The sequence below is a fragment of the Aphidius gifuensis genome, unplaced genomic scaffold, assembly GCF_014905175.1.
Source record: "Aphidius gifuensis isolate YNYX2018 unplaced genomic scaffold, ASM1490517v1 Contig6, whole genome shotgun sequence".
In the NCBI taxonomy this organism is placed as follows: domain Eukaryota; kingdom Metazoa; phylum Arthropoda; class Insecta; order Hymenoptera; family Braconidae; genus Aphidius; species Aphidius gifuensis.
The window spans coordinates 1,143-19,746 of record NW_025220587.1 but is presented as its reverse complement, the minus strand read 5'-3'; the positions used below and the strand labels follow the sequence as shown (position 1 = coordinate 19,746).

General features: G+C 25.9%; 5 protein-coding genes across 6 annotated transcripts; 3 read left to right on the top strand and 2 right to left on the bottom strand.

Annotated features, from left to right (window-relative positions):
* The first annotated feature begins 3 nt into the window (after positions 1-3).
* On the top strand, positions 4-855 carry LOC122860071 (protein archease-like). Its single transcript, XM_044163726.1, has 4 exons — positions 4-153; positions 238-262; positions 350-554; positions 629-855. The coding sequence occupies exons 1-4, from the start codon at positions 99-101 to the stop codon at positions 812-814; spliced, it is 471 nt and encodes a 156-aa protein (XP_044019661.1). The 5' UTR covers positions 4-98; the 3' UTR covers positions 815-855.
* On the bottom strand, positions 852-3,143 carry LOC122860070 (FAST kinase domain-containing protein 4-like). Of its 2 annotated transcripts, none has more exons than XM_044163724.1 (7): positions 3,030-3,143; positions 2,728-2,855; positions 1,958-2,614; positions 1,748-1,892; positions 1,421-1,666; positions 1,255-1,330; positions 852-1,176 (listed from the first exon to the last, which is right to left on the bottom strand). In XM_044163724.1, the coding sequence occupies exons 2-7, from the start codon at positions 2,845-2,847 to the stop codon at positions 975-977; spliced, it is 1,446 nt and encodes a 481-aa protein (XP_044019659.1). In that variant the 5' UTR covers positions 2,848-2,855; positions 3,030-3,143; the 3' UTR covers positions 852-974. The 2 variants fall into 2 exon arrangements, with proteins under 2 accessions (XP_044019659.1, XP_044019660.1); XM_044163725.1 differs by having other exon boundaries at positions 1,958-2,602.
* A 249-nt stretch (positions 3,144-3,392) lies between these two features.
* Positions 3,393-3,756, bottom strand: LOC122860085 (GSK3-beta interaction protein; the record flags this gene model as incomplete). Its single annotated transcript, XM_044163743.1, has 1 exon — positions 3,393-3,756. A coding segment is annotated over exon 1 (351 nt), but the record flags the coding sequence as incomplete, so codon positions are not given.
* A 142-nt stretch (positions 3,757-3,898) lies between these two features.
* LOC122860092 (zinc finger protein-like 1) lies at positions 3,899-5,183 on the top strand. The gene is given in 4 exon segments (XM_044163750.1): positions 3,899-4,153; positions 4,236-4,302; positions 4,305-4,540; positions 4,619-5,183. Coding segments are annotated over 4 exon segments (948 nt in total). The 5' UTR covers positions 3,899-4,051; the 3' UTR covers positions 5,162-5,183.
* A 625-nt stretch (positions 5,184-5,808) lies between these two features.
* On the top strand, positions 5,809-7,191 carry LOC122860091 (D-beta-hydroxybutyrate dehydrogenase, mitochondrial-like). Its single transcript, XM_044163749.1, has 4 exons — positions 5,809-5,961; positions 6,029-6,313; positions 6,373-6,910; positions 6,979-7,191. The coding sequence occupies exons 1-4, from the start codon at positions 5,826-5,828 to the stop codon at positions 7,088-7,090; spliced, it is 1,071 nt and encodes a 356-aa protein (XP_044019684.1). The 5' UTR covers positions 5,809-5,825; the 3' UTR covers positions 7,091-7,191.
* Positions 7,192-18,604: the final 11,413 nt, after the last annotated feature.

Sequence of the window (18,604 nt, the reverse complement as noted above, 5' to 3'; positions counted from 1 at the left end):
AAAACTTTAAAACAATAATTTGAGGTTATAAACGTTATTTAAAAAAATCAAAACAACATTATAATTTAAACAATTTAATAAATAATTATTAACAAAAAATGGATGATGAATTTACTGATGATGATTACATAATTCCTACAGTTAAATACGAGTGTGAGTCATCAATAAATTAGCTACTAATAAAATTGGTTTACAAAAATATAGATTCTTTTTTTAAACATTGTTTTGCTTTTTTAGATCTGGATCATCCTGCAGATATTCAGTGAGTAAAATAGCTAAATAAAGTTATTATTTAATGAGTATAAAATTAATTAAATTTAATAGAAAAATAATAATTTTTATGTTAAAGATTGCATTCATGGGGTGGATCACTTGAAGAAGCATTTGAACAATGTGCAATTGCAATGTTCAATTACATGAGTCCAATAGATGATGTTGAAATATTACAAAAATATGATATTGAATCAGAAGGACATGATTTAGACAGTCTATTGTATAATTATCTAGATGAATTATTATTTATGTTTAGTGCTGAACCATTTTTAATTGCAAAAGTAAGATCAAATAATTGTCATTTAAGAAATATTTAACATTTGAATAATTATTGTTTCTTTTTTCTATTTTTTAGAAAATTAAAATAACAGAATTTGACAAGACAAATTATCGTATAAAAGCAACAGCATTTGGTGAAGAATTTTCACTTGATAAACATCAACAAGGAACTGAAATAAAAGCTATAACATATTCAGCAATGAAAATAATTGAACCACCAGCTTCTGATAATTTTGAAGTATTTGTAATTGTTGATATTTAATTATTTGCATAAATCAATAAATTTAAAAAATTAAATATTGATTTTTGATGAAATATTTTTATTTTTTATTAAATTAAAACAATTTTTTATTATTTTTTTTTTTTTATTTTTGCTTTTTTTTTTTTTCTTTCTTTTAAGTGAATATTTTACTATCACTTGGCTATTTAACAATTGTTTTTAAACGATTACTGATATACGTAATACGTGTTAATAATTTATCATCAGTATGTAAATCTGAATGTGATATATTAATAATTTTATATCCATTTGCTTCGAGTAACCGTTGATGAAGTAATACAGAACCGAGTAAACTATTTTTACCCAAACAATAATCATGATAATAATTTGCTAATATTGCTATCCTGTTAATTGAACAAACAAAAAAGAGTAAAAATTAATTAAATGACTTAATTATTAGTTTATTTTATAATGAAACTCACCTCAGCACTGTTGTGTCATTGTTGATATTATCAATAATCAATGGTGTTCCTTTTTTATCAAGATAAAATTCTATATCTATTGATGAAAAAACAATAAAGCAAAATTATAAATTTTTATAAAATAATTACTTAATCAAGATAAATTAATTTAGCAAATTTAAATTACCAGTAAGAAAACCAGTTCCTCCATCGACATTTAATCGAAAATGATCTCTTGATGGAAATAAATTAGCCAATGCATCTGTTATTGACTTGACAAAAACTTGTTTATCTTTTGTTCTAACAAGTGGTGCATCAAATACAGGTGAATTTGATTGAATTAATGGACCTTTGTAATTGTCAAGTAATGATTTTGCATATGCATTGATATTTAGTAATTTATGTTTTTTAGCAAGTGGTATATTAGTTGGATCTGTTAAAACAAAAAAATAAACATTATTATTTCTATGCAAATTAATTATAAATTAATTTAAAAAATAAAATTTTTAAATACCAGCTAATTTTATGTGAAAGTTTTCATCAAGTACTGATGAAATTTTTTCTGATGTTACTCGATTTAAAATAGTTAATGACCAAACAACATCAAGCCATTCTGATGATTTAGTCATGTCAGTTTCTTTTAAATTACCCAACACTTCCTATAAAAAACAAATATAAACAATGTAATAAAAAATTAGATATGAATTTTAATTTATTAATTTACCGTAAAAAGAATATCAGAATCAACAGGAACATAGCCAATTGTTGCAAGTGTTAAAACCATTGCACAAAGATCCTGTGTTCTTATAATTTTTTTGTTTTTAATACACCATTTGCAGAGTTCATCCATTAGTTGATCATTTCTATATTTTAACATACCTAATGATGTTAATATTGAACCGACAATTGGACTCTGATCAACACTCTCAATGGCTTTTTGTAAATCAATTGATAATTTTTTCAATAATAATTCATTACGAAAATTTAATTTTGCCATTGAATACAATATATCAGCAATATTTTTAATACCAAGTTCACTTTTAGTATTATTAATATTATCAGCAAGTGTTTTTAATAATGGTTTAACTCTTCTTTGTCTTGTAGCAAGACTTGACATTAATTTAACTGATTCAACTAGTGATATACCCTTGACATCAGCAAATGACTCATTTAAATCACCAACACCAAATGACATTATATTTGCACTAGGAATTATTTTTTTAGCTTTTGTTATTTTTTGTTTTTCATTTTTTTTATCTTTAAGTATTGTTTCTGTTGTGTTTATCACATCATCACTTTCTGATTTTTGATCATCTTTAAGTGACTTAAAAACACGATTTGTCATTGAATTTTTAGATTCTGCATACTCCTGTAAAACAATCTTGATTTATATATAAAAAAAAATAATATTAAAATAATGCTTTAATTTATTTATTAGAAATAAAAAATTGTTTAATCATTTGATTGGATTTTTTTAAAATTATGACAACTTACTTTTTGTAGTGATGTAGTTGTTGACAATGCTCCAATAGCTTGATGATTTGACAAACACCAATTTGATGACACTGGTGAATATCTTGACCCATTTCTTAGGGTACCAACTAATTTCAACATTTTATTAACTGAAAAAAAAAAAAAACTATTATATTATTATGTTATTTATATAATCATTATATTATGCTGTATTGAGGTAATAATTTTTTTGTTTGTTCAACATGTCTTAATAAATTATAAATGTAAATTGACAATTTTTATTTATCACACTGTTTTTTTTTATATATTTTGAATATACTTACATTTATTTTTAATTGTTTATTTATATGCTATCAATTATTTTACTTAATTATTGTTGGGATTTTCGGCTAAATTAGGAATACATGTTTAGGTTAGATAGTCTGAAGCAATTTTTTTTTTTTTTTCTCTCTCATTCGTTTTGTGCATGAACAAGTTAAATTTCTGGAGAAAAGCGAGAGTATTTCTCCAGAGAAAATTTATCTTTATTGTCATCTAGATGTCTCTAAGTTTTATTTCTATTTCTAATTTAGCCATTTTGTTTTATTCTATAAACCCGCCTTTTTTAAATCATATCAAGAAAACTATTTACGTTTTTAATCAAATTATTATTTTTATTTATTATTATACAAATTATATTATTACAAATCATTGTTATTAATTTTGTTGAGTTTATCTATAAGACTATTGCCAAATGATTGACGATATTCAGGACTCATTGAGTCTAAAAGACTGCTCATTGTTTCGAAATTAAAATTGTCGTTTATTTTTTCCAAGCTGTCATAATTCATTCCAACAATTTTAAAGCCCATTTTTGTGACTTGTACACAATATTTTGATCCTTCTCCAGTTGTCAAATTTAAAAATATTCCAGTGTTGGTGCTCTTCAATTTATCTGATACTTGAATGTCTCGAAGATGATGTTTGACATCTTCAATTATAGCTTGGGCTTCAACTTTCCACTGTTCAGCATCCAAAACTTGCTCATTGTCTGTCATATTACAGTGTCCAGGTAAACTTAATTAATTTAACTAATTAAAACCACCTGAATACTTGATACAAGTTTAGATGACTGTAGAAATAAATTATGACGTAAAAAAAATATAAATAATGTGTGTTTTTGTTCTGCATTATCGACAGAAACAATTGTTAAAAGACGACGTGGCCAATATGGTGGTTATAGCCAATAATAAAAAAATATTACACCCATAATCAAATGAATAATTTGACAAGCGAATAAATTGTTATTAAATATAAGTAATAATCAATAAAATTGTGAAGTTATTTATTAAAAAAATAAATTAAAATGGGTCTTTGTAAATGTCCAAAGAGAAAAGTTACAAATCAATTTTGTTTTGAGCACAGAGTTAATGTTTGTGAACACTGTATGGTGACAAATCATCCAAAGGTATGTGTCAAACTGTCAATAACATGTCAAATAATTAATATAAACAATTAATTTAATATATTTTTTTGTTTTGACATTACAGTGTGTTGTTCAATCATATCTTCAATGGTTAAAAGACAGTGATTGTAATCCAATATGTACAATATGCAATATAAATTTAAAAATTCTGATTGTATTAGATTAACATGTTATCATGTATTTCACTGGTCATGTTTAGATACATATGCTAGAAATTTACCATCAACAACAGCACCAGCTGGTTATACATGTCCAAGTTGTCAATATTGTATATTTCCAGGAGCAAATTTAGTATCACCAGTTGCTGATGTATTAAAAGAAAAATTATGCAGTGTTAATTGGGCAAGAGCTGGTCTTGGTTTGCCACTGGTAATTTTAATATAAAAATATGATTGTTTTATTGTTTTATATGATGATTGTTTTGTTAATTTAATTTATTATTTACAGTTGAGCATTGATAATGATCAAAAAATAATAAATAATCACAATACATCAATTGAACCACTAGTCTATCAAAATCATGTACCATCAATATCATCATCAACATCAATTGCAACAGCAAGAACAAGCAGCAATGTTAATTCAATTAATCAAAATAATATACATAATAATAATATACAAAAACAAGGACCACCATATTCAATTGTTAATATTGAAGGTTCAAGTTCAATGGATAGAAAAGTATTTGAAGCATATGATGAACCAAAAGACATGTTATTTGATCATGATGAAAATAAATATCAACGTAAATCAGCAATTGAATGGTTTTTAAGATGGTGGAAATTAATAACACGACCACCAGCTAGAAGACGTTCAAATCCAGGTTCAATTTATAAAAGATATGCATTAATTGGAATGGTTGGTGTTTTATTTTTTGTTTTTATTATTATATTATTTTCATGGCTTGGTAGAATGAATACTGATAATGATCCATCATTTAATCTTCTTGCAAATCCAAATATTAATATTGAAAAGGACAATGTAATTTAGGTGATATTTTTTGTTAATTTAAATTTATTATTATTTTATATGTGTCATAATTCTCAGTAATAGAAAATAATTTGTTTTTTTTTTTTTTTCATATTGTAATTTTGATAAATTTAAAATAATTATTATCAAAGAATTTTATTGTAATTGTATTATTTAAGTTTTTCTTTTCATAGTAAATTCGTTAAAAATAATTTAATTTTATTAATTTATTTAATTTTCCTATTGTAACTTTTTTGGAGTTTTTTTTTTTTCGTCAAAAAATAGTCTAGACTCTAGTCTTCTAAGAGATAAAATCAGTGGATTTTTATCTACACCATAGGGATCATTATTCTTCTTCCAATTTATCATTAAATCTTTGATGATGTGGATTTTTTTTTATTATTGTTTAACAATTATATCACTTGTATACTATTGAAAATAAAATTTTAATATTAATTTAAAAAATTGTTGCTGTTGTAAGCATTTTAATAGTAAAAAAAAATTATAAAAATATACATATGCCTCGAAGCTGTGTGTAATCTCAGCTGGTATATTATCTTTCATCCTTATCACAATAAAAAAAGAGGGGGAAGAGAGAGACAAAATATATAATCCGGTTTCGGCTGGTTCGACTAGTTTAAAATTTAAATTCTTCACTCAGTTCTGACCACCTTAACCAGACACAATGAAATCGAAAACAATATTACAAAGCTATTTGAAAAAAAATAAATTTTATATTGGTGTTTTTTTATTTTTTTATATATTTTTTTATTTACTTGGAATTATTTCTTTATCACTTGGATTATTAATCATCAGCCTTGGTAAGTTGAAGCTTTTATTATGTTTATTTTGAATTGATAAATAATTTAATTATTACTTTATTTTTAGCATCAGGTTGTTTATTTTATAATGTACAAATTTATGATGAAATAAAAAAAGAAGATGCAATTGCAATAACTGGCTGTGATTCTGGTTTGGGATACAGTATTGCATTGCATTGTAAAAATAATCTTGGTCTTCATGTTATTGCTGGTGTTCATTCAACAGCAAGTCGTGGTGCCCAGGAACTTGTTAAGCATGGAATTGAAACGATCGAAATTGAATTGACTAATTTGGAAAGTATTGAATCATTTACCAAGTCTATACAAAAACTTCTTGAGTCACAAAAATATCGTAAGTATATTTATTACCCTGACAATTGTTGTCACTGTCTTAATTATTTTTCGTTGAAGGTCTTCGGGGATTTGTCAACAATGCTGGGATGATGATATTTGGTGAATTTGAGTGGCAAACTGACGAACAAATATACAATCAACTTCAAGTTAATCTCTTGGGAACAGCAAGATTGACAAAGTCAATGATTCCAATTCTCAGGCAACACAAAAGTCGTCTTATTATTGTCACAAGCCATTGTGCAATTGAGGCACTTCCTGGTGTTGCAATGTATAGTGCAACAAAAGCAGCATTATCAGCCTGGTCAACATCACTCAGAGTTGAATTAAAAAAATCAAATATAACTGTTGTTAATTTTGTACCAGGTTCATTTATTGACTCAAGTAATATTTTATTTCGACAACAAAATCATTTTGATGTTATGGATTCATCAATGCAACAAGAAGCTAAAAAATTTTATCAAGGTTATTTTAAATTGTATGCCAGTTATTTGACATCATTTGCTCAAGATAATTCACTTAAAAAAATACAACAACCAGAAATCTATGATAGTTTTAATGATTTATTGTTGGACAAAAATCCAAATGCTATTTACATGTAAGAATTTATTTATTCATTTATTCAAAATTACTTTTTATAATTCATTGAATATTTTTATTTTTTAGATGTGAACCCTGGAGATACTGGATTTATTTTACATTATGCAAAATATCACCAACAACAGTACGTGATTATTTAATTGAAAAATTTGTGCAAATGCCAAAATTTAATTATTAATTTTTTTGCTCAAGAAAAAAGACGATTTGTAAGGAGGCTTATGATTGAAGCATTAATAAAAAAAAAATAAAATAAACAAAATAAATAAAATAAAAAAAAAATTTTATTTTCTCCTCAATTTTAAATTAATAAAAATATGAAATAAATTTTTTAAATTATATATTTTAATATATTTATCTATTTATAAAACTTGAAAATAAATTAAAAAATAATTTCCTTGATTTTTAGAAACTAATAAACATTCTATTTTTCTATATGATTCAATAATAATAATCATTACTATGAGAAATATTATTCGATAATAGAAAATATTTATAATTAAATGTTTATAGTCAATTAAGAATTCATAATTATCAAAGTAATAATTTATAATACATACATCGATAGATTGTATAGATTTTTTGATTAATTTATTAAAAGGTTTATCGATGATGAACCATGTGTTCGAATGTGATCCTATCGGCCATAACGTTTCTACGTTTTCATCTGTTTTAAACTAAAATAATTGTATAAGATAAAAATTAAATCACCAAAATTTTCATCTCATTATTCCGACTTCAAAGATCAATGGATCCGACGGGTGAGAGCGGGGATGGCGGGTACTCATACAGGGAAAACTGTTGAATCTCCCTGGTGGAAATAATTTCTCCGTAAAACTCCGGGAAAACTCCGTAAAATTTCGGAAATACTCAGTAAAAGTCCGGAAACACTCCGTAAAATTCCGAAAAACTCCGGAAATACTCCGTAAAATTCCGGAAAACTCCGTATCACTCCGGAATCGGCCCATTAAAATTTTTTGCTCGCATTTATTTTCCTTCTTTTTCTACAGGAATTCGAGTATTTTGGAATTGCTACGGATTTCTCGTATTTTTCCGCATTTTTTCTAAGTGAGCCAATTCCGGAATAATCCCGAGTAATCCAGAGCAATTCCGGAGAAATATTTCCACCAGGGCTGTTAAAGCTCAAAAGCGAGTAAGACAATCGGGGAGTACCCCACAGTCTGGCGTCTGCTCAGCAAGAGCACAAAAAGCGTCGGAATGAGAAGGAAAAAAATTGGAGATAACCGGAAAAAATGATATTTTGTTTTACTCCGAATTTTTATTCAACAATATGCGGAAAAAATCAGAGTAAAGCGGAGTAAATCATAGAAATTCGTAGAAAATTGGAGCAATACGGAGAAAATCGAAGTAATGAATTTTTTTATGTTAAAATAGAAAGTATTATTGTTATTATTATTATTACAGAAAAATACTGATGATGATGATATACAAATATTTGAAGACAAAATGAAAGGAATATTAAATAGAATAACAATTGATAATGTTGATGAATTTTTAGCAGAGTACATAGGATTAGATTTTACTGATAAAAAACTTAAAAACTTGAAATTTATGTTACCAAAAAGTTTTGAAAGAATCAAATTTCTCATCTTTATGTGCAATCATTTATAAAAAATTAAATGATTTAGAAATTGATGTGGCTGAGACAAAAAAAAACTTGGCGATTTATTATTCATTCGGTGCAAGAAACGATTTCACGGTGCTTTTGATTTCGGATCTGTTCGAATTAAAGAGCTCGAAAAAATTACTATTTGTAAAGATATTGAGGAAAGAGAAAAACTAATGAAATCATTTCATGAGACTGAGAAACTTGCTTATGAAAAAACAATTAATAATATTCTGATGATTGGCGAATTATTTAAAAAACATATGATTCCTATCCTGACAATAGATTCAGTTCTAGAAACATTGTGGGAGTCACAAGATGTTGATACTGCTCTACAATATATTTGCGAATTCCCTGGTGGAAATAATTTCTCCGTAAAACTCCGGAAAAACTCCGTAAAATTCCGCAAATACTCCGTAAAATTCCGGAAAACTCCGTATCACTCCGGAATTAATACATTAAAATTTTTTGGTCATTTATTTTCCTTCATTTTACACAAGAATTCGAGAATTTTGGAATTGCTACGGATTTCTCGTATTTTTGCTAAGTGAGCCAATTCGGAGTAATCTGGAGAAATTCCGGAGAAATATTTCCACCAGGATAAGAATTACTGGTCTGATACTAGAAAAAATGACATATTATAATTTAAATATTCATTTTTCAAAAATTACTTCATTATCTCGCGATAAAAAACTAAGCCCAAGCATAAGAATAATGCTCCAAAGTCTCATTGACTTAAAAGGTCGTCACTGAAAAGCATGTAATAGAGATGAGGAATTACAATGTTTAAAAGCAGTTACTCGTGTCAACCATTCATATGAAAATCATCCAGGTAAATTATATTTGTTTTAAATAATAGTAATAATAGTTGATAATTATTAATTTTTTGAAGACAAAGTGTAATTTGAAAAAAAAATATTTTTTTTTTTTGTTAAAGCTCATGTCTATGATATTGTAAAACAACTCCATGAAAAAAAATTTAATATCTGTTTACAATATTAAAATGGTATGGTGATCAGGATCAAGCTCATGATCCAGCTGTTGATCATAAAGATGCAGTGTTAAATTTGCTAAGTAAAAAATTTTGAGTACAAATTAATTATATTAAAAAAAAGCCCAATGAAATTTCATCATAATACATGCATATTGTAAAAATCTTGGTGCTAAAATTTATATTATTTAAAATCATTGATAGAAAAAATACAAATAATTATTATAATAATACAGATTATGTAATAATAAAATAAAGGTACATTCCAGTTTGTGTAACTGACACCAACAAAGTGTGTGTTCAATGTGCAATTGCAACAAATAATTATTTACGTTTTTGTTACTTGGAAATACTGAGAAAATAAACTCAGATTTTCATAATTTTTTTTTGAAGAAAAATAATAATTAAAGAAAAATAATAAACAATTAATATAGTATAATAGTATATAAGCATACATTGTACAATGTTATACATTCATCTAGTACAAATGAATTGTATGAAAAAAAAGCCCAGTAAAATATCTCCGTAAATTATTGTAAAAAACTCTGTGCTAATTATTCATAATTATCTATAGGATATTTGTTTTTTTCTAAATCATTAAAAAAATTAAAAATCAATAGTTAAAATATTGTTGATAATAAAAATGACGATTGACGATGAAGTGGCATCGAGTGGAATGATTTACTGGATACATCACTTGTAGGTCCAAATGATTTTATGTAAGTTTATGATTTATACTTTCCAACATATCGTGAATCAAACCACGTAAACAAACAGTTATCAAAATTATTACGTGAAGTTAGTTTTATTAATGTAAAAAATTCGATAACAGAAAATGTTGTTAAAGACGAATGGAAAGCAAGTGGTATTGATTCGACTGATTTAGTTGATATATAACATGAAAATCAAGTTAATGTTATTAAAGAATATAATTTAAAATCTTTGAGAATTGATGAAACACACCAACGCAATGAACAATTATCAAATTTATTGCGTGAAAGTGATTTTGATGATATACCAAGCTGGATAACAGAAAATGTTGGTGAAAATAAATTAAAAACATCAACATTTGTCAGAATACTTTTTACATTAATATTAGAATCAGGTATTGAGACAGAAAGCTCTTTTGATAAAAGAAATTTTTATCAACCAAATCGTTCAAAAATTATAATCATAAACTTCAAGAATTGTAATCTTCATATAAATTTAAAATAATTATAATCAAAGAATTTTATTGTAATTCTTAGGGGTGTGCGAATATTCGAAAATTCGAATAATTCGTATCGAATACGAATCGAATTATTCGATTCGAAAATCGAATCGAATTATTCGAATTTTCGAATAGTCGAATAGCTACGAATAATTCGACTATTCGCCATTATACGAATATTCGAAAATTCGAATAATTCGAATAATGACGAATAGTCGAATAGTAACGAATAATTCGACTATTCGACTATTCGACTCTATGTTTTTAATTTTTCGAATAAAAATGATTTAATGCATTTAAAAATTGTTCCAAATGGAAGATAATAATTATTGTTAGAATATTGAACCCAAACATGAGATAATTTTTTTATTTATATTATTTTAATGAATTTATTAGGTATGTAAAATTAGTACATACATTGTAGCACAATCAAACTGGACTATATCAAAAATTACGTGCAAATTATGTGTTATTCATGTGCGAATAAATCATTAGAAAAAATTTTTTTATTTTCATTTTTTATAACAAATTCAATTTTGTTATTATTGAAAAGACCTAGGTTTAACTTTTTTAATAATATCCTTATTTTCATGAAATGAAATTTTGTGTTATGTTCAAATAAGTAAACTTATAAATATCTAAGAAATAACACCGAAATAAAAAATAAATGAAAAAAATTCTTCTTTGTGCACATAGTATCAATAAGATATTTAATATTATTTTAAAACTGTAATACTTCATGTTAAATTATTGTAAGAGTATATAAGAAAAATTATATTTTGAAAACAATTTATAACACTAGAAAATAAATATATATGAGTTTATCATAAAAATGACTGAATTTCTTAAATAATTTGTTGCATGTCGTTTTAGCTCTTATTGAGGTTTCAGTTGCAAAAAATTGGATTTGCACTAGATAATATTGTAAAGAATTATTTATAAGTTTACTTATTTGAAGATAACACGAAATGTAATTTCATCGAGATCGGATTATTATTAAAAAAGTTGTTATAAACAATTAAAAAAAAATGTTTCTAATTATTTATTCGCACATAAATAACACATAATTGGCACGTAATTTTGGGCCTACTTACATCAAGATCTAATCATTATATAAAAAGTTCTGCTAGCTTTCATTTGTCAATTATTAAAAATGTTATTAAAAATTAAAAAAAAATTTTTTTTTAAATTTATTTATTCGCACATAAATCCCACATAATTCGCACATAATTTTAAGCCTAACTTCATCAAGATCAGATCATTAATAAAAAAGTTTTGCTATAGCTTACAGTGGAAGCTAGCACAACTTTTTAAAAAAGGAAAAAAAAAAAAAACGCACAAAAATTGCGGATTCCGCACATAATACGCACGTAATTTTTGATATAGTCCAGTTTGATTGTGCTACAATGTATGTGCTAATTTAACATACCTAATAAATTCATTAAAATAATATAAATAAAAAAATTATCTCATGTTTGGGTTCAATATTCTAACAATAATTATCATTTTTATTCGAAAAATTAAAAACATAGAGTCGAATAGTCGAATAGTCGAATTATTCGTTACTATTCGACTATTCGTCATTATTCGAATTATTCGAATTTTCGAATATTCGTATAATGGCGAATAGTCGAATTATTCGTAGCTATTCGACTATTCGAAAATTCGAATAATTCGATAGTACTATTCGATTCGATTCGATTCGAGGACTATTCGCACACCTCTAGTAGTTCTATTATTTAAATTTTTCTTTTTTTTTTTTTTTTTCCATAGTAAATTCGTTGAAAATAATTTAATTTTATTAATTCATTTAATTTTCCTGTTGTATTTAATTTTAATTATTATACAAACAATTAGACAAAGTTTTTTTGGCATGGCAATCTTGCCTTGATAAAGCTGAAACGTTGGGTCATGGTTGTGCTGTATTAGCTTTCACATCATTCTTTGTTTCAACCAAAGAGGGTCATGAAGAATCAAGCGAGGAAGCTTGAGTATTCCAACAACTGGTAAAGAACAAATATTAAATAAATAGCAAATTAGAAATAGTTTTTTAAAAAACAGTTAACTTATAAATAAAAAGAAAGGAGTATTTAATATAAATGAGGTATTATCAATAAACAATTCATAATAATGATATAGTAATACAACCTCTTTACACATATATATCTACTATTTGTCTTGATCGATAATGAGACCAAACTTTCAAAACGACTTATTAATATATTTACAAGAAATTTATTTTTTTTTTTAAGATGAAAAAAACTTGTCATCATCAGCAGAATCATCAAGAGGATCAAAACTATGCAAAGGCAATAGACAATTTAGTAAATTAAAATATTTACAATATCTATAAATTCTATCATTTTTTTTATTTTTTGCGTTTTTTTTGTTTTTTTATTCAAAGTATAAGTATATTCTATATAATGTCTAAATTACCTGATTAATATAATTAATATTTTTTTGTCATGGTGGCATATGATGAATTAGTTCTCAATGATGCTTGAGCATTGAATGTTCTGTTGTTTTTTTGTTGTTTGTTGTTGGTGTCAGCTTGTTTTATTGCATTTAAGTTTGCTTTTATAAATGGGCAACCTTGATATGATGCTGGATGGCCATTTAATCCACAGTTGACACATAATAATTTACTTTTGTCTTGACAGTCTTTATCAATTGTACACGATCCAGGTGTATGTGTTTGTGCACATTTAACACACCTGAATGGTAAGTTGCAGTTGGAACTTGCATGTCCCAATCTTTGGCACTTTTTACATTGAAAAATTTTTTTTCTTCTTAAAAACTCCCATCTTATCTTTTGGTAGGCTAGATGTCGTATTTTTGTGATATCTTTTGGGTTATTATCTATTTGGATTATGTAGTTGTTATTTATGTCGTTTTTTTTTAAATTGAATTTTTGAGAATTTTATTATTTTTGTTGATGCATCTATTTTAGACTTTATTTCATATAAGATATCGTCTTCAGAGTATTCTCCTTGTATGTCTTTTAAGATTAATGATTTTGGTTTCAACTCTCTGGGAGTATATGTAAAAAATTGTATTTGAGATTCTTTCAGGTATTTACAAATTATTGTGTGTACGTCTTGTTTTTTAGGAAGAACTTGAACTGTTGTGTTGAATCTTTGTTTAGATGTGAATGCCTCAGCTTCCATAACAAGAACTTTTTTTCTTCTTTCAAAACTAAAAATTTCCTAGAACGAAAATTCTATTTTCAAGAAGTTTTGTTATCAAACCCTGGTGAAAATAATTTTGACAAAATTTGACAAAAATTATTTGTCAAATTTAGTCAAATTTAGTCAAAATTTGTCAAATTTTGAGAGGAAATTGGGACTCCTCAATTTTGTCAAATAGTTTTGGGCAATTTTGTCAAATAATTTTAGCAAAATTTGTCAAATTTTGCTAAAATTATTTGAATTGAAAAAACCTAGTTATGTTGTCTGCTTAATCATATTATGTACGCAATTTCCGACAGTTATATATCATTTTTATAAGTTTAACACATCAACTATAAAAATCTGGCTATCTGTTCAATATTACCATATGAGTGATGGATATATGATTTTCTTTATATACAAACAGAACATTACATGCCTGCATGCGAGAAACATTCATCAATATATATTATTTCCTATTTTCTTCTAATTGATTAATATTATCAGTATAGCAAAGATGGTAACAATTCGACGATATCTTCCGGTTTATAGATAAATTTTGAAAAATTATCAAATTTATATAGTTTCTTCTAAATTAACGGTTTAAAAAAAATTTGGCAAAGTTTGAGAAAATTTGACAAATTTTGTCAAATGTATTCAACATTTAAAAAAAAAAAAAAAAATTATTACAATCGACAAAATTTGACAAATATTACCAAAATTTGACAAAATTTGTCAAATGTTTTCAAATTTTATCGAAAGAAAAAATTTATTAAAATTGACAAAATTTGACAAAAAAAATTTAACAAAATTTGCCAAAATTAGTTGAATTTTGTCAAAATTTGCCAATGTTTGCCAAAAATTGAAGATTTCGACAAACTTTGACTAATTTTGGCAAATTTTGTCAAAATTATTTTCACCAGGGAATATAGAATTGTTTTTTTTACAGTGTATTTTCTCCAATAATTGACTTCAAATTTTTCATTTTATTTTTTCATCATCAGTAACCCAGGTAGAAATATGTCTCGGGGATCGAGGCTTCACGCGTGGATCGACGTCGGGAGCGAGCTCTATTCGATGTCGGAATGTAACGCTATTCGACGTCGAAACGAGACTAAAACGAGGCTAAAAAAAAAAAAAGTGGGATAGAACCTCAAAAAAGTTATTATTTAATTGTTTTATATAGTTTTATTGTGAATAACAGTAAAAGTAATGATTATTATTAAAGAAACAACATAATTAATAAATTTTGAGGTGTTTTTCTATTCATTATCTTTTATTCTTTGATGTGACGTCAAACGATAATTCAAAACGTAGGCTAAAAAAATAATTTGAAAAATAAAAATGTTATTATTTAATTGTTTTATATAGTTTTGTTGTGAATAATAGTAAAACTAATAATTATTATTGATAAAACATCATAAATAATGAATTTCATAAAATTTTTCTATTGAGTCTCGGTATAACTGGCTTGATCTCGATTCAACGTCGAAACGAGACTAAATCGAGGCTAAAAAAAAATAAGTCGGAAAAAACCTAAAAAATGTTATTATTTAATTGTTTTTTATAGTTTTATTGTAAATAATAGTAAATGAATAATTTTCCTTTTATGCAACCTCAATCTTAGCTACATCTTTTCTCTTAGCTACTGCTTTTTTTCTTGGACATTTTTATTCATTTTATAAATAAAATACATGTAAATTTATTTTTTAAAATACAAATAAACCAAGAAAAGCAGTAGTTAAGGAAAATATGTAGCTAAGGAATTGAGGTTGCCAAAGAATTATGTTTCAAGGAAATAATTCCTTAGTCACATTAATTCCTTAGCTACTACTTTTTCTTGGACCCTTTTTATTTATTTTATAAATAAAATACATGTCAATTTATTTTTTTTAAATACAAATGTCCAAGAAAAAGCAGTGGCTAAGTGAAAAGATGTAGCTATGCAGGTTGCCAAAGAATTATGTTTCAAGGAAATGATTCCTTAGTCACATTAACTCCCTTAGCTACATTTTTTCCACAGCTACCGCTTTTCCTTTTGTGAGATTTTTTTTACATATTAAATTACATGTAATTTATTTGAAAAGTTGAACATAAGATGCGTAGTATAAATTGGCACATGTTTGTGGATCCACCTAAGTTTGTTTTAGTCTTCCTTGTTTCGACGTCGAATCGAGACTAAAAACGGTTACACCGAGACTGAATAGAAAAATACCGTAAAATTCATTAATTATGTTGTTTGATAAATAATAATTATTTATTTTTCTATAATTTAAAATAAAACTATATAAAACATCTAAATAATAACATTTTTTAGAATATTTCCGACTTTTTTTTTTTAGTCTCGTTTCAGTCTCGTTTCGACGTCGAATCGAGACTAAAAAGCGGTTACGCCGAGACTGAATAGAAAAACACCTTAAAATTCATTAATTATGTTGTTTTATGAATAATAATTATTCGTTTTACTATTATTTACAATAAAACTATAAAAAACAATTAAATAATAACATTTTTTAGGTTTTTTCATGACGATTTTTATTTTCGATTTAGTATAGTTTCGACGTTGAATCGAGACCAAAACCGGTTATACCAGACTAATAGAAAAATACTATAAATCTATTATTTATGATGTTTTATCAAAATAATAATTATTAGTTTTACTATTATTCATAATAAAACTATATAAAAATAATTAAATAATAAATATTTTTAGAATTTTTCCAATCTTTATTTTTTAATCTGTTTTAGTCATCGTTTCTGACGTCGAATCGAGACTAAAGTTGCTTTGAGACTGAATAAGAAAAACACCTCAAAATTTATTAATTATGTTGTTTCTTTAATAATAATCATTACTTTTACTGTTATTCACAATAAAACTATATAAAACAATTAAATAATAACTTTTTTGAGGTTCTATCCCACTTTTTTTTTTTTTAGCTTCGTTTTAGTAATTTCTCTGTTTCACGTCGAATAGCGTTATTGAGCATTCCGACATCGAATATGAGCTCGCTCCCCGACATCGATCCATTAGTGAATTAAATATAATTGTAACCAACATAGTTTAATTTCTTTTTAGCTTTTAAAAAATTAATTAAACAAAATTCAAATTTTAATCTTAAATTTCAAAATTTCAAGAAGAAAAGAGAGAGATATAAGAAATAAGAAATAAGTATGAAAGAGAAAAAAAATTTATCTGTTTTCTAACGCAAAAATGTAAAATTTATTTAATTATTGAAAATTATATATATATACTATTAAATAATTCGGTTTTCTTCTTTATAGTAAAGCTTGATATAATGGAATTTCAAATTATAAAAATCATTTATTGTCATCGTCATGGCGCCATTAATAAAAAAAAGTACTTAATAAATATATGTATATAGAAAATATAGTTTTTTTAAATAGAAAAATACAAATTTATTTTCTCAAAATTACAAAATTTAATTTTAAATTTATTTATTTTTACGAAAATAAAACTTTGAAAAATTTTATTTGTTTTATAAAAATTATATAAAAATTTTTTATTGATTAATAATTATTCATACTATAAATAGGCTCGAAAATATGTAAAATATAAGTATAAAAATTATAAATAATTTTGTATAAATTTTATATATAATTTATATTATACTTTTCCACGTGGGTCATCATATTTTAAATTAAATTTTCAAAATTAGCGAGGAATAAGGTTACCTCTATTCGGTGTATAACCGTGCCTTTTGATTCGAAGACAATTTTTCGTTTCGATGTTTGATTATAGTTTTTCGAGAATATCCAGAAAATTTATTGAATCCACGTCTTCTGTATTATCACTCGGATATTGATTGAAGAAAGTTTTATAATCATGAAGTGATTGATGAGCAAGTTTTAGCGGTGATACTGCTTTTTCTGGTTTTTTTATATTTTCAGTATTATGACCGTTAGTACCAGATTTGCCGGGAAAATAAAATTCTTCACTTACAACAAGTTTATGCTCGTTCGGTAAAATTAAAAAAATTCCTCGAACATTAACAACAAACGAACGATATAGAACGCGAATCATATCGATAACGAGATTTTTTCCTTTTTTTCCAGCTTCACCTCCAACACCACCGTTCCCATCTGATCCTGTTTTTCCGACTCGATTGCTTAAACTTATAGATTGTTTAACCTTAGCAATGACAGTGACGTTACCTGGGTGACCCCCCATTCCACCTTTGCCGCCATTGCCGCCATTAGTACCATTACCTTTGAAAAGCCCATCATTTTTAGGATGGCAGGTGACCACCTGACGAGAAGTATCATTAAACTGATGATAACTATTATTAACCCTTATATCTAAAGAAAAACCATCAAACGTTGATCGAGCAGTACAACCATCGTCATATAAATGTCTCAAACGCCACCAATTAAAGGACAAACAATGTTCTGCTGCTAGAATAATCGTCATTTTCTATCGACGAAGGACATTCTGTGTCATCTTGTCCGTGCATACCATCGCCAGCATCTTGTCCTGGCCCACCATTACCTCCATCGGCAGATATACTAAGATAGTTACTGTCAATAAAAGTTGCACCAATTCCAAGAAAATTTCCTCCAGCACCACCTGGTAAACCCGGAGCACCATCTTTTCCATGGGGTATGGATTTACTTTGAGCATCAACTGCTTTCCGTTGTGTATCACCGGATTTACCATCCAATTTTATTTTATGAGAACCGTG

What these genes read in the sequence shown, in the direction of transcription:
- LOC122860071 (XM_044163726.1), top strand. Translation starts at nt 99, where the DNA reads ATGGATGATGAATTTACTGATGATGATTACATAATTCCTACAGTTAAA. An exon ending in GATCATCCTGCAGATATTCA is followed by an intron (nt 263 to 349) that starts GTGAGTAAAATA and finishes TTTATGTTAAAG; the next exon opens with ATTGCATTCATGGGGTGGAT. An exon ending in AACCATTTTTAATTGCAAAA is followed by an intron (nt 555 to 628) that starts GTAAGATCAAAT and finishes TCTATTTTTTAG; the next exon opens with AAAATTAAAATAACAGAATT.
- LOC122860091 (XM_044163749.1), top strand. Translation starts at nt 5,826, where the DNA reads ATGAAATCGAAAACAATATTACAAAGCTATTTGAAAAAAAATAAATTT. An exon ending in ATTATTAATCATCAGCCTTG is followed by an intron (nt 5,962 to 6,028) that starts GTAAGTTGAAGC and finishes CTTTATTTTTAG; the next exon opens with CATCAGGTTGTTTATTTTAT. An exon ending in TCTTGAGTCACAAAAATATC is followed by an intron (nt 6,314 to 6,372) that starts GTAAGTATATTT and finishes TTTTCGTTGAAG; the next exon opens with GTCTTCGGGGATTTGTCAAC.
- LOC122860070 (XM_044163724.1), bottom strand. Translation starts at nt 2,847, where the DNA reads ATGTTGAAATTAGTTGGTACCCTAAGAAATGGGTCAAGATATTCACCA. An exon ending in ATTCTGATATTCTTTTTACG is followed by an intron (nt 1,893 to 1,957) that starts GTAAATTAATAA and finishes TGTTTTTTATAG; the next exon opens with GAAGTGTTGGGTAATTTAAA. An exon ending in AATGACACAACAGTGCTGAG is followed by an intron (nt 1,177 to 1,254) that starts GTGAGTTTCATT and finishes TTCAATTAACAG; the next exon opens with GATAGCAATATTAGCAAATT.